At 36.5% G+C, this 15,385-nt stretch overlaps 3 protein-coding genes across 3 annotated transcripts; 2 read left to right on the forward strand and 1 right to left on the reverse strand.

Annotated features, from left to right (window-relative positions):
* The first annotated feature begins 713 nt into the window (after window positions 1-713).
* ints14 (integrator complex subunit 14) lies at window positions 714-4,528 on the forward strand. Its single transcript, XM_028041449.1, has 11 exons — window positions 714-935; window positions 1,017-1,124; window positions 1,797-1,952; window positions 2,262-2,380; window positions 2,479-2,621; window positions 2,711-2,803; window positions 2,909-3,053; window positions 3,164-3,297; window positions 3,556-3,674; window positions 3,946-4,011; window positions 4,115-4,528. Exons 1-11 carry the CDS (start codon window positions 714-716, stop codon window positions 4,346-4,348), a joined length of 1,539 nt encoding a protein of 512 aa, XP_027897250.1. The 3' UTR covers window positions 4,349-4,528.
* On the reverse strand, window positions 4,511-8,553 carry hacd3 (3-hydroxyacyl-CoA dehydratase 3). The gene is made up of 11 exons (XM_028041451.1): window positions 8,367-8,553; window positions 7,614-7,656; window positions 7,425-7,498; window positions 7,147-7,311; window positions 6,899-6,944; window positions 6,666-6,776; window positions 6,450-6,577; window positions 6,248-6,360; window positions 5,541-5,647; window positions 5,328-5,459; window positions 4,511-5,239 (listed from the first exon to the last, which is right to left on the reverse strand). The coding sequence occupies exons 1-11, from the start codon at window positions 8,442-8,444 to the stop codon at window positions 5,163-5,165; spliced, it is 1,074 nt and encodes a 357-aa protein (XP_027897252.1). The 5' UTR covers window positions 8,445-8,553; the 3' UTR covers window positions 4,511-5,162.
* A 44-nt stretch (window positions 8,554-8,597) lies between these two features.
* Window positions 8,598-14,417, forward strand: ppcdc (phosphopantothenoylcysteine decarboxylase). Its single transcript, XM_028041452.1, has 5 exons — window positions 8,598-8,843; window positions 9,474-9,569; window positions 10,027-10,155; window positions 10,267-10,435; window positions 13,986-14,417. The coding sequence occupies exons 1-5, from the start codon at window positions 8,700-8,702 to the stop codon at window positions 14,072-14,074; spliced, it is 627 nt and encodes a 208-aa protein (XP_027897253.1). The 5' UTR covers window positions 8,598-8,699; the 3' UTR covers window positions 14,075-14,417.
* Window positions 14,418-15,385: the final 968 nt, after the last annotated feature.

The following is a 15,385-nucleotide window of genomic DNA, read 5'->3' on the forward strand; positions in this document are numbered from 1 at the left end:
AACTTGGGTCAGAACCAAATACAATACAAGCAAGTTTTAATAAGAAATAAAGTTCGCAAATATTACACAAATCTAAAATATGAAATTAAAGGTCAGATGTCAGGATTTTTGTGATAATTTATCTCCATGGTGCATCAAACACACCAAACTGCCAAAAGTAGATATAAAATATTAGTTAGAAAAGACAAAATTTGAATTTTTCCCCCCCCATTTTATATTTTATATGTCTGTAGATATTATTAGTTCGGCTCTAAATAGGTGTTTCCTATTCAATCGTTGTAATTTCACACATTTTGGATTACATAGGAACTATACATTTACAAGTTGTTTGTCGGACGGAATTGTTGGTGCACTTATAATGCAACACAAGCTAAACAACAAAAACGACTAGAGTTTTAGTCGTTTTTATTTTTCATATATGATTTTTTTTTCGCCGCTTTTTTACTCATGGATATTTATCCTTTTATATTTGATGAATAATATCGGGAACGTTTCTATCTTTTAGCTGCTACATTGCAGAAGGCTAACACACTAGCTTTCGTTAGCCTGTACTAGCCTGTATAATTAAGTTTCAAACGCTATTATTGACGGGTTTTTTTCTAATTAAAGCTTGGTAATTTTCAGTGAGTTTTGAAAATTACGGACATCGGACGGTTGCAAGCAGTTTTAAATCTACTGTTTTATTGTGGATATCGGATCGGCACTGAGGAGCAATGCCTACAGTGGTTTTAATGGACGTGTCACTGTCCATGACACGACCAGTGTCCCTGGATGGCATCGAGGAGTTCCAGAGGAAGAACCTGGCTGTCCACGGACTCAACATGCTGTTTGAACACATGGCTTCCAACTATCGCTTGGAGTTCACCGCACTGATGGCCTTCTCCTCCCTGTGGGAGCTGCTGGTGCCTTTTACTAGGGATTACAATGCGTTACAGGTAACATCAGTTTCTGCCTGTAAAGTCAAAACACAATATATCTTCAGTATTAAAATAGTTTGTCTATGTTTTTGTTTGCAGGAGGCACTTAGTAACTTGGAAGACTATGACAAAACATGTCTTGAGCTGGCTCTACAAGGAGTTAGTAGCGTTGTTCAGCAGGAGTGGGGCAATGGCTGTCCCTGTCAGGTATTCAGCAATTCTCTTAGTTTATTAGGTCTATTCATAAAAGTAGTTGTGTTCAGTCGGGAGGTTTTCTATGTCATTCATTTGTACATATTCGGTACAACGTAAAGGTTTGTTCAGTAGACTTGATCTGTCCAATAGGAAACATTTTCAGATTTTTTAAAATTGAAAAATGATGTTATTGGGGACAATAATTTACCCATGTGATTGAAAGACGACTTCATTAGTCTTCTTTAGTTGATTCCTACCTGTGAAACTTTGATTCCAAGTTGCATAGTTGCAGTTGTACTCCACATCCACATCCACTCCACATCCAAGAGCCACTAAAAAAATTAAAAAACCCAACAAACAAAAAAAAAAAAGAAACCCAAACAGCCCTTAAAGCTTAATTTGTCAGTTTTAAAGTAACTGCTATTTTGTTCACTTTTAAATATCGGAGATCCCTATAGGGTACCTATTCATGAAATTGCATTTCTGGTTTTTCAAACTAATCTTACTTCCAGTAACTTTCACACGCACACTATGTAATCACATTATGTTCAGTATAATCATTTTTCTGGTTGTGAGTTTGAAGCAGCCCGTTTATTTTTACTCTTTAACTTTGTTTTCCTGCTTTCAGTAATACCTCATCCTTAGTTGCTCATGGTTATTGCATTTCCCTCTTTTGTCCTGTAGGTGGTGTTGGTTACAGACGGATCTCTTGGGATTGGAAAGGGTTCCCTACGCCACTCTCTTCACACCCTGAAACATCGTGGTGATGACAAAAAGTTTCCACTCCCTTACCCTTTCCCCACCAAAATGTTCATCCTGTGTATAGCCAATGCAGAGGAGGTACAGCAGTCCACATTTCTGTTGGCATTCTACCTTGATTTCAAATCAGTTACTCAAGTCGAATTCTGTGGAGATACATGGCCAAACGTAATAGAGCTGCAAGAATCATGTTGTATTTTAAGTCTAATTTCCCATAATGTATTACTGTTTTTTCCCCTTGCAAATAATTTGATTAATTTTAGAATTGTATACATAATTGTATCAACCTGTTTGTTATACAACTTGTTTGCAACTCAAGATCATCTTGTGTTATATTTCAGTATTCTATTTGATAGTTCCAATAATGAGCACTTGTTTTTGCTATTTAAGTTGCAAATGACTGACGCCATGGAAAACCTGGAGGAGCTCCTTCGTCTCAGTGGAGGGGATGGACAGATCTTCACTGTGGATGGACCACTTTGCATGAAGAGTGTACAAGCAATGTTTGGGTAAGGTTGAATTGATTATCAGAGTTGTTAATTCATTCAGTTGTTTATTCCTATACTGAATGACGCATATTTTTTTACCGTTATTTCCATTTCTTCAGGATGCTTATTGACCGGGCGTACTCCCCCTTCCACGCGGTTCTGCACTGCGGGAATTTGTCTTCAGACGTTCAGGTGTTCCCCCGTCCCGAGCCGGTGGTGTTGGACGAGGAGGTGGAGCCTATTCCCAGAGCTGTCAGCACAGGTACTTGTCAGGGGTTGAAAATCATTTAAACTTTTTTTCATTATGAAATAAATCTTCACATGGGTTATATATTTTTGTTTTTGTTTCAGATTTGGAAATTGTGGGCTTCATTGAAATTGCTGACATCTCCAGCCCTCCTGTAATATCCAGACACTTGGTTCTTCCCATTGCTGTTAACAAAGGTTTGTTTTTGTTTTTTTTAGAATAATTTGTGGAGCAGCATAGCATCAACAATAAAAAGTTGAAGTCTTGTATGTGTTGTAACAAATATTTGCACCTAACTTCAGAAGTAGATGAAGTTGGCACAGGAACCACTGATGAACTTGAAGAGGAACCTTCAGCGAGCCAAATGGCTGGGAAAAGTCCAAATTTTTGTGTTCTTTTACATGGAAGTCTAAAGGTTGAGGGGATGGTGGCTCTGGTCCAACTAGGGTGAGCAATAACAGAGCTGATATACATGGCATGTCCTACATTCATCTGGACAGCAAGTTAATTTTTGTGAATGATATCTAAATTCAGTAACTGTCCTGTTTTGATCCCAGGCCAGAGTGGTTTGGCATGTTGTACTCCCAAGCAGACAGCAAGAAGAAGTCAAACCTGATGATGTCTTTGTTTGAGCCTGGTTCTGATCCTCTACCTTGGCTAGGCAAGATTTCACATCTGGGACCAGTTTCAGGTAACATCTTACTTCAAAGACATCAGTTTGCTGCATAATATTTAGGGTTCTTGTGACATAGAGATGTTTTTGAATTCTTGTGCAAATTTGAATAAGCATACAACTCCCCAATGCTTGTATGGGTCACTGTTGTCGTGCAGATCAAAGGTCTTTTATTTGTGTACATCAGTTAATGATTACTCGGTGTTCTATTTCGATCATAATGATACGGATTGACCGACTTTCCTCTGATGCACAGCCATCTTTCTTGTCTTACAGAGGCTGCTGAAAATCCGTACGGAGAGGATGACAGTAAAAGTCCATTCCCTGTGCAGCCACAGGTCAAGCGAAGCTATGCTCAGAATGTCACCGTGTGGATAAAAGCCAGCGGACTGCAGGTACAGTAAAAACACTGCTAAAACAATCTGTTCAATCTGACAAATAGTGCATTATGGATTATAACCTAAAAGTCCAACAAAGTGGAAGCCCCTAAACTAAAACTAGAGTAGTTCATTGTTACAAATTATCTTCATGGGTAGTGAGGTGTAAAGTTCAAGATTTAATTATTTAAGGTTTTTAAAAAAACTAATGTTTTGTATATATATATATATATATATATAGTTAACTAGTTGTTAATTTTTTAACAAGTTTTTCTTTGTCATTGTACAGACTGATGTTCAGAAGATCTTGAGGAACGCAAGGAAATTACCTGATAAAACTCAGACCTTCTATAAGGTAGGTTTAGCACAAATGATTTAGAAAAAAATGTAGAATTTTATGCTTAATTTTTTTTCTAAACGCAAATAAAACATCCGATTTCTGTTTTTAATTCCATCAGGAGCTAAACCGTCTGCGGAAAGCTGCCTTGGCTTTTGGTTTTTGGGAGCTCTTGAAGGGCGTGGCCGAACTGCTGGAGAGGGAGTGCACCATGCTGCCCGACTCGGCCCATCCAGATGCTGCTTTCCAGCTCTCTCATGCCGCACACCAACTCAAACTAGCCAGTTCTGGTGACTCCCAGTATGCAGCTTTTGATCACAACATTGTCCCCATGCACACAGACTTCTCAAGCTGAGTCACAATGTATAAGCTGATACTGAGCCAGAGTGAACTGAAACCATACAAACGGGGCTTGTACAAAATGTCTGTTGGGAAACTGAAAGTGTTGCACATATTTTGTTTTTTTACATGTTTCTGTATAGAATATATTTCCCAAATTGACCACTAATTAAATTACTCATTTTTCTAAAATGTTTATTCGGTGTCATAAGTTATCAAAATGACAGTTCAAGGACATTTAGAATAATAAATGGAAAGAATAATAAAAATTTATAGTGGATCATTCACTATAAATGATCCACTTATAGTTGAAGGTCAGTTCAAAAGGTCAGACCTTTTTTATTTCAAAAGGTCAAAATTAATTGTTTTAAAGGGTAGTACTTTTTCACAGATCTTTGAGAAAGAAAAGAAAATAAACAATGCATTTAGAGGATATCATTCCTTTTTCATTTAAAAAGCAATGATTGTATATCAAGTGGAGATAGTGAGGTCATGTTTTCAGAACATGATGTTGAGAAATAAGGTAATAGAGCAATCATAAACGTCAGGGAGAAAAAAAACACAACATGATCTTGGTGGTTTGACAGCAGTGCAATAATCTAGAACGTTGGGTTTATGAGAACTTAATTACTAGTGAATGTGACTGCAATTTCATCATTGCCACAATATGTAGAATGGTAAAAAGTAGAGGAAATCTTTTAAGAGAGCAATAGGGGTGAAAGAAAAAAATAACTTTAAAAAAAAAATTATGTTCTGAACTAAAGCAGGGTCAGGTTTGAAAATGTGTGCAGGCAGTAGAGGCTTTGGAGGATTACTGTTGGTGCTGAGAATTAATGTGTCTTCCTCTTTTTGGTCCGGAAGCGCCTTTTCCTCTGCTTGTAAAGGTGTCGAAAGTTGATAAAAAGCCCTGAGGAGCAGAAAAAAAACCAGTCAGAACTACAAGAAACACATTTGATACAGAACAGACTGATTTTCTTCCTGTTTGTTGACTTTACCCAGACACATGAGAATCAGATAGACATGCAAGAAGTAAGAGAAGTTGATGGACGTTCCAATGGCTTTTGGCAGAGGAATGCTGTAGAGCTTGGTTTGGTCAAAGATGGGGATGGACTGTACCACTGCAACAGCTATATGGGATAAAAACGTCAGATACATATCAATTATGTTGATGTAAAAGAAATAATTTACTCTCACATGAACTAACTCACCTTCAGCTAAAACACCTAATGGATACAGCGGTATCCAGACACTGTAGCGCAACCAAGTGAGAGTTTTCCACTCTGTGTTAAAACAGCCAAGCATGTAAAATGGATACCTGAAAGTAGAATGTAATGTTTGCTTTACATAGAAAAAAAATGCTTGTAGGCTAACATTTGCATTTATTACAATACATCTTTGTAACTGTAGCTTAAATAGCCTGGGGATGATGATTATGAAAAATGAAAATATTCTGCATGCTTGGTAACAAAATCAAAATATTACCTTTGCTTCTGTATATTTGGATCAATTTGGCATTGATAAGAATTAGTGCAGGTGTATCTTAATAAATTAGAATATAATCAAATTATATTCTGTTAAATATGTCTGTAATACGTAGCCAAAAGTACTTACTTGTCAGCTTCACAAACAAATGAATGTGAGTGACTGCCCATTCTTAAACCCTATTGTTTAACTTGCCAACAGTAGCAGTTTCAGATCTTCTTGGAAGGCTTTGGACAAAATAAGTGTTTATGGCAATTTTTGACTGATGTTGGACAAAAATGTTCATGAGCTGCAAGCCCTAATCATAAAAATTTTAAAATTCTTAAAATATCTGCGTGTAAATAAGAATAAATATGCGAGTTTTAATTTTTACAGTGGAAATAAATAAACTTTTTAATAAATTTTCAACTTAATGAGACACACCTCTACTTACCTAAAAATCTCAATGGCGCTCCACAGATAGAAAGCAAAGAACACAACAGGTCGGTGGTGCATTTCTTCCAGACTACCAAAAATGATGAAGAGGACAAAATTCCTACCAACTACCTACCAAAAAACAAAAACAAAATGGTTCTTACACATTTCTAGTCCATTTGTAATAACTGGTTTATAAAACTCAAAGGATTGTGCTGTACCTGTATGAGAGTGGGGAAAACACCAGTTCGAACCACACCGAAAGCAGCATTAAACACCTCAACTAATGCCAAGGTCTGGCAGAAGAACATCGCATCCGATATGGTGTGAAACGTGTCATAGAGTGAGTCTGAAATTAGTTTCAGATGTTAAAGTTACTGATTAAAAATGGCAAAAAACATACAGAAAGAAAACTACGCTCCACTACTATTTCTGACCTTGCCCAAAGATGAAGAGGCGTACAGTCATGTTCACGAATATCCATGAAAATCCAAGAAACTGGACTAGGTTGTAAACAAGCAAAAAGCTTGTTTTCAGGCTAATAAACCCTGAAACATTAAATTATTAGACATTTTATCCATGTCACCAAAAAGTAGGAAAAGGTAATATTTCAAGAAACAAGCTGAAAATCTCCAGATACAATTGTCATTGAACCAGAATTCATAATTACCTTCTTCTGTATGCCTCACAGTCTTCAGTCTGTTCTTTTTCTCCTCCTTAACAAAATTAGGAGAAATAAGAATTATTGAAAAGGAGTAAAAACTTTAATTTTTGAAAACGAAATTACAACACACAATGCAAAAAACGCAAAAGAAACATTTTTGTCATGTTGAAAACACCTATATAAATTAACAGATAGTGCAAACAAACAAACAGACTGAGTGATAGTAAAAAAATAAAAATAACATTTTATCTCACCTTTTCCTGGAGCTCCATCTCAGCGTCCGACTCGTCCAGCCAGCGGTCAAAGTCTGGCGCCAGGAAAACCGGTTTACGCTCCAGCACAGTCAGCCTTTCCCACCAGCCTCGCTGCTGTTTCCGCACTGTGATGTTTACCTGCCGCTGTGTGGACTTGTGTCTCACCTGGAACCACAAATTACTGACAAATTATGTCACATCCAAAAAGAAAAAGCGAAACAGAAAAACTGAAACCTCTTAGTACAAAAGGAAAGAGAATTTGAAAAAAAATTGCATACCTCTGGTTTTACTGGTAAAAGAAACTCTAAGCTGAACTCATAATTGTGCTGTCCTTTAGCACCACGCCCCAGAGCTGCAGAAAGCATCCCAATGAAAGTTACAAATTGTGTGCTTTTTTAAAAAACACTTTAACTGGAAAATGTAAAAATTATATATATATATTAAGGGTATAAAGAAACAATTCTCACCTTGAAATTTAAGGACATTCTCATGCACTTGGACATCAATATTCTGCAGAAAAAGACAGATAGTGAGTACTTCCTCTTGCTGATTAAGAATGTAAGTAGCATTCTCTTCCTGTTTGTACAGCAATGTTAAGTTAAAAAATAAAAATCATAAAAAAGTGAAAAGTTTGACCTCAACGCAAAATGAACCTACCTTTTATAGTTCAAAAACAATACTGGGATTTAATTATGTTGTTATTCATAATGTTAGCAACTACTGAAGAACCAGAGTTGTTTAACACCTTATTCTCCGCCCCGGATCCGCTCTATTTCAAGTCTCTGTCATTAATAAACGGCGCTAAAAAAATGAAGTCTTTAGAAATTATATTAGTAACTCCTTAAGGGGAAAATGTACCGGAGACTATGGTAAACTGCTGCGAAGTTTAGGATGGTCATTGTGGACAACACCCTGGTAAAGAAAAATCCGCCCCCGCGTTTCATAATGGCCAGAGGCTTTTTTCAGGGTTTATTACTCCGAGAACCACCCACACATTTTCTTAAAGCCCTGGCAGTTATCTAATTTTACACAGTTATTAACGTGTTTTTGTGGGGCAGTAACAGAGAGTCTTGTATGTTCTATCACATAAGCTAATCTGTATTTATATACCAGCATGCAAACCAACAGCCACCACCATTTGCATCCACACATTAACCTCGGAGGTATTAAATAAAACTCAAAGAGGGCTGCCAACAGGACAGCAGGTGGGTTGAACTCACCTGGGCGTCTGTCAGCTCTACACGCAGGTAAATTTCCTCGTGACGTTGAGCCCAGTAAACAAGAGGTGTCAGCGTCATGTCAAAGTTCAGAAAAGGCTTATTTTAAACTGAATAACACTGAAGGAAATGAATGAAGTCCCCTTGCTGCATGCTAGCTTCCTGTGAGGTCTTCGCCAGAATATTCTGCTAATGCACGCTCACAATTTGTCGCGTTAGAGACGTACTCGTGCACGTTCGCTTGGTCTCTTGTGATTGGATGGAGAAGTGTATTTACGGAAGTGGTACAGATCCTCAGCAGCTAACCAATCTCATTTTTGGTGATTCTCGGCTAATATGCAGTCAGACGATCTCGTCACGTCTCTGAAGACTGATTTGTCGAAATCTTGCGGAACGGTTCGTGTTCTTGTGGGTGTAACAGGAAGCGTCGCAGCTTTGAAACTTCCAGTTTTGGTCTCCGCTCTTCTTCAGCTCCCCGGGGTGAGCCGATTTGTTCGTATTAAAGCCTGATTTTCATTAAAAAACATCAAGCCCACGTTTTTTGTTAATCCAACTGCAAGACCTTACCTTTGCCGCGAGGTGGAGACATTAGACAGCAACAATTCAAGTACACTACTATTACATGTAATGAGATAAAAGTATAATACAAACTGTAAAATCATCTAAACCGTAATATATTTGCGCATTATGTAGATTCCATGAACTCAGTAATATACTTCAAGCGTTAATTTTGATGATAATTATCACTTGCAGCTAGTGGAATCCCAAAATTTGATTTCTAAGGAAGTTGAAATATTAGTCCAATTCAAAAATAAAATCCATAAATGTCAGCCTACTGAAAATTATGTCCATGAACTCTACAGTCCATGCTCTCAATATGTGGCTGCAGTGGTTTTGCATCAATTACTGCATCAAAGTAAATAATAATCATCACAATTAATACAAGTATGCTTAAAATGTATCACTTCATACTGTATAATGTATGATTTTCGATCTTAACTTTGTGAATGATATTCCAAATTAGTGAGTCTGAAATAATATATATTGGTGAGAGTTTACAATCATTTTTCCCCACTGGATACATCTGTCTTTCTTTTATTTTGTCCTCAGGTGGATGTAAGAGTGATCACCACAGAGCATGCCAAACACTTCTACAATCCTTCAGATGTTTCAGTAAAGATCTATACTGACAAGGATGAGTGGGAGGTAATGATAAGTGGGAAGCATTAGAAAGTACATATATGGATGAGTTCAATTCTAGCCTAATGTTTTTCATAAATACATGGAGTGAGATTCTTATGGTACAAGTGTAAGTAAAAATGCCATGCCACTGTGTCATGATATATAAATTTAATTGTTACAACAAAGTCATATAACCTTATCTGTATAATCTTATCTGTTTTAAGTAGAGCAGCAGCTATATTGCTACTGCTTCTATCTCTTTTACAATAGTTTAACACATTTAACTTTCGAAGTAAAGTAAAAGGATAATAAAAATGTTTGCTGCATAAGCTAACAGCTTAGCTGTTAGCTAATAGTCAAAGCTAACAGCATTTCTGGATATTCAGACACAAAGATCTGGTTAGAGACCAGGATGTAATTTTGGCCTTCTGGAGAAGAGGTTAAAAAATAAGAATAGCCAGACATTCTGTCACTTGTTCAGCTTTGGACAGACAGATCCGACCCTGTGCTGCACATTGAGCTGAGGCGCTGGGCAGACCTGCTGATCATTGCCCCTCTCGATGCCAACACTCTTGGAAAGATAGCTAGTGGCATCTGTGACAACTTATTGGTAAGAATGTAAAATTATGTTCTCTCTGTTTGGAAAATCTAATTGCTAACAACATCCTGTCATAAAGTTTCTCTAAAACAATGTTGTTTGACTGGAATCTCTTTGTTTCAGACATGTGTGGTAAGAGCCTGGGACACCAGTCGACCTCTCCTCTTCTGTCCTGCTATGAACACAGCTATGTGGATGCATCCTATTACGGCCCAGCAGGTATCCAGGCTAAAAGAGTTTGGATATGTGGAAATCCCCTGCATATCTAAGAAGCTAGTTTGTGGGGATGAAGGTAGGTTTTTATACTTTGTTGTTTTTGCTGTTCTTAAGCTATATAATAAATGAGATAACATACTTCTAAAAACACTAACTGAATCCTGCAGGTAAAAAATTGTCTGCGACTTACTAGATTAGAAAAAAAAAAAATCAAAGTTGTTGTTGAGCTAAAAGTCAAAAGTAGTTGTGAAAACTAAAATTACAAAAACATGCATTGTGGAAAGAAAAAATGACAAATGTTTGACCCAAGGTAAAACCACAAAATACACATCGCATAAAACCACTTAGTTGTGCAATGTTACTTATTTTTTTAAAAAGCCCACTTGCCTTTTTCTCCACAATGAATTTAAGAAGAGAAGTGCCTGGGAGCATTTTTCAAACAAAAAATAAATTTTCACAGGAAACATAATTTTATTGGTTACAAGGCAATCTACAGACATGGATTCAAGAAGCTACAAAACAAAAAAAAGAGAGAATATAAATTTCTTCCTTATGCTGTGAGTGTAACAACATACATTTTAGTAAATAAATTAGGAAAACAGGAAAGTGATAAGAACCAGTTGAGTAGTTCTAATGAATTTGTAGTAAAGAGAAGCTTTTTACTCTTCCTGCTGAAATTCCATTGAATCCTTGCTTAAAAATTTGAGCAAGCTTCAATGGGACAGTAAAAGATAAAGAACAAAAAGCCACTGCAAACCTGCAACAAGTTGCAGAAAAAAATTAATCCTTAAACGGGTCTTGGTCAGTAAAAGTGATCAGTCTTCTCTCGGTGTAAAATCTGTCATGTATATATGTTGATCTTGGATTTGTTCTTGAATGCGTTTTGAAATATCTTGTTGTACTTTTCCTATCGCTTTGATTAATTCCCAGTTAAATGTGGGATCAGGCACTTTCTGACTCCAGTTGAGTTTTCTTGACTTCAGTTAAATGGACCTTAACTTTTGTGGTTATGCAAAACGGCTGTAGCTTAAGAGGCATAAAACTGTCTTGAGAGATACCTGTTTATTTCTTTCAACAATCCCAGTTATATCCACACAATATAGCATTCACAGCCTATTCATCTCTTTTGTTTGCTGACTCTCAGGGCTGAAGTGAACAGAATTGCATTGAATTTCATAATATTTCACCAGCTTTTTACCACGTTAATCATCCCTTTTTACCACGTTTCCTGAGAACACACGATTTTATCTGTTCTGAGTCCTTCACTTACTTCTAGTCTTCATTACATAAACAGCAGGGAAATGATTCATTGTCTTCTAGTAGTCTTAACCCAGCAGTGGCTTGTACATTCTTGTCGGTGAATGTATTTGTGCGAAGGATCATGGCAGCTTAAAAGAGTGAAATTAGGATGACTCAGATCTGAAGTATATTCAACCGTGACAAATTTAGTTGTGATTTCGGACGGTGTTGAATGTTCCCCAATATACTTACAGATTTTGCCACTTGATCAGGTAAGAGAAAGATGGGGGTCATAGTGAAACATGGCCTAAAAAAACAAAATGAAAATATAAAAGGGTTTTTCTTCTTCATATCAAGATTATTGGTATTCAGGTAAAAAAGGTTTTGAAAAAAACTGCAAATTGTTTTTACTGCTGTCTGAACTCTGATTACAGATAAGACCCAGAAAATGATCAGAACATAGTGAAATGTTAAACAACAGGAACTTTGTGTTCTTCAAAACAAAGTTGCAAAAATAACTGCATTTGGTGCATTTCAGGCACCGTATGACTGTCGCTACTTTTAAAACACATACTGAAAAGTAAAAAAAAAAAAAAAATTGTTACAGGAACATGGTGTTGAAATAAAAGCATAAATTCTATATGTTATTTTCCATGTTTTGATAAAAATAAAAACACACACTTCCTGTTAGGTGGACCCACTGCCGGAAAAAATGTCACCGCAGAGTGAGAGACTGCTTGAACAAAAGGAAATGGTAAATGCCACCAGTGTGGGAGGTCATATCAACCTGCTGAGTGCATTCAGGAGGTTTTGTCCTCAGATAGTTCCTGTTGCAATGTGTTAGGTTACCTAATAGAGGCACCTTTAATTTGACACAGGCCTGACATGACCCAGCGCGGTTCCAAAGTGCTCTTCTGATTTAACTGTGACTAAGGTATCTTTGCCGCTAAATATACCTTTTTATCAAAACAGCTAAAATGTCAGAGTCATGCATCGTTTAGTTTAATTCAACTTTTTTTCCGATGCCTTAATTTTCCAGGCCTTTCTACACAGTAATGTGTTTGGTGCGCAAACTGTCTGGTATCTGTCATTGATCGCTTGTAAACTACGCCTTGAAGCGGTCAGGGCAACGATACTTTTGTTTAGAGAATGCCTGGATGACACAGCAAAAGCAGTTGTTAGTGAACAACTGCTAATCATTAAGATACTGAAAAGGCGGAAGTAAATAAAAAAAGTCTTGCTATGCACCGGTCATTAGAAGCTGCTGGGAAAAAGTAGGCTTTTATTATCACTAGTCATTGGACCATAGTCCTGTCTGCTTTATCACATATTCTATATATAGATTACAAAGTACAATGTGTTACACTTTCTGTGCTTTCTTCATTCCATTCATCCATTTCTAATGTTGCTAAAGATTGCTTTGATTAATTACAGTTTGTACAGCTTGGGTAAATTTGTATCACAATGTTCCTTAATGCCATTTTTTGCACTCCAAAAAATAGAAAAGGTATATAATTGATTTAACTAATAGAGGCATCGCTTCTTGGGGTGCCGGTCATTTTGCTTCTTGGTCATTTGATATTTCTCTGGTTTTGATAGTTTGTTGCAAACTGTGCTGCATGATAGTTTCAAGATCACGTTTTGTGTTATTTTGGTTTGATTGTGAGTTATAATCTATCATGTTTCATAAGTATCAACTGACTCAAAACAAGATCAGAACCAAAAATAAATAGAAAAAAAAAATCCTCCACAATGTAATGTCAGAAGATTATCCTGAACAGTGTCTCTTGATTATCTAACATCGCTTGCACAACATAGATGACATTTTTATCAAAACATGGGAAGCCATTTTGACAACGGACTGAATATTTTCGCAATCCTTGAATAGCTTTGTACTATAATATTATCAATGTATATAATCTTGAGCTGTTCAGTACTGACACTAAATTCTACATCCTGTTGCTAATGCCTGACTGGAACTCCTGAGCCCGTAAATGTTTTTTTTTTTGCTTTGTTTTGTTTTTTCTTTATTATTTTTGTTTGTGTTCTATATAACTATTGAAAAGTTAAATAAGTATATCTCAAAATAAGTAAATACAACAATCTAAGTAAAATTGCATAATCAAATCAAATAACATTTTGTGTTTTCATGATTATCTCTACAATTCATACAAACTTAATTACAATACAAAAACAAACTGATAAGAAATGAACGTAAAAGGGGTCAGCAACACATGGCTAACCCCTTTTACTGTGTATCTTCATCATGGAGATTTTGCATAAAGACTTGTTCTACAATTTAATATGTACTATACAAACTCAGATCAATGATTTTTCTTTTCCTCATTGATGCAATCAATAATTTTTTTCTTCTTCTTTTGGTGTAGGTAAAGGCGCCATGGCTGAGGTATCGACTATCGTCAGTGCTGTCAGGCAGTATCTTCCAAAACCAGATGAGTCGTCACAGAAAACATGAAGGTTTCTTGCACAAATCAACTGGTTGATACAAACTAATACTAATATTTTCACTCTTCGCTGGTGAAGAGAATGTTCTTGAGTCGTGCATCTAGTTGGAGCTGTTTTTCTGGATAGAAATACTTCTATGCTTACTTGCAACCAGTGTCAGTCAACCACAGTAAAAACTCAAAAGTTGAATATGTGTATTTTAACTGCTCACTGTCACCTGGACTTAATGGAACCATATTACAAAGAGATAATTTCCATGCAGGGATCGTCGGACATCTCTACTCATCTTTTTTAAATTTGTGTTTCAGAAGTAAAATAATTTCAATAAAAAGCCATTCAATCAAACTTTTAAACATGTTCATTTGTTATGTTATTGTTGCTTCACTGCAGAATTTCTAACTAAATGCATTGATTTCTATAGGCATTTCAATTTAATTTTTTTATGCATATAAACTTTTTTTTAAAAAGCTACAGGGCAAGCACCACTTCATCAAACGTGGTTTTAAATCTGTAAAGTTGGCTTCACAAAGAGCTAAACTGAAAACAGTTATGTGGATGTGACAGAACACAACCATTTCTCATTGGGAAAGATTAAATATTACACTGTTTGTCTAAAGACTATGTTGGTTTAAATGGAATCCACCTTTGTATAATTTAGTTTTAGTATAAATCCAGCAATTCTACTGGATGATGAAGTTTGTTAAAGAACATGAGTGAGCAAACCGCATCATGAAGACCAAGAACATGAAGAAAGCTGCGGAGAAGTTTAAAGCAGAGTTTGATTCTAAAATCCCGAACATCTCACAGAGCTCTGCTCAGTCTGTCATGCAAAAGTAGAAAAAGCATGGCACAACTGCAAACCTAACAAGACTGTGCTGAGCAAGGAGCGCATTAGTCAGAGGAGCAGCCAAAAGGCTTATGATAACTTTGAAGGCACTGTAGAAATTCACAGCAAAGGTAGGAAAATCTGCTGCCAGAACTTCCATTACTCTTGTACTTAATAAATCTAGCCTTTATGGAGCAATATTTAAAGAAAGCCACTAAATGTATTGTTTATATTTTCAGTTAAGCCCTGTTTGAGTCACCAGGAACATGTGGTGACCCAAATAAGGTCAAAATGTGTAATGAAAATCACATTATCAGCATGGTGAAACAGTGTTGAGGTGCCCTCAGCACAAGGAAGATGGATGGAGCAAAATACAATCCTGGAAGAAAACCTGAGAGTGGCAGAGGTTTGCCTTACAGCGGGACAACAACCCTTAAGATGCAACCAAAGCTACAGTGGAATGGATCAAAGGTATATATGTTATAATAGTTCAGT

The sequence above is a fragment of the Xiphophorus couchianus genome, chromosome 2, assembly GCF_001444195.1.
Source record: "Xiphophorus couchianus chromosome 2, X_couchianus-1.0, whole genome shotgun sequence".
NCBI lineage: Eukaryota > Metazoa > Chordata > Actinopteri > Cyprinodontiformes > Poeciliidae > Xiphophorus > Xiphophorus couchianus.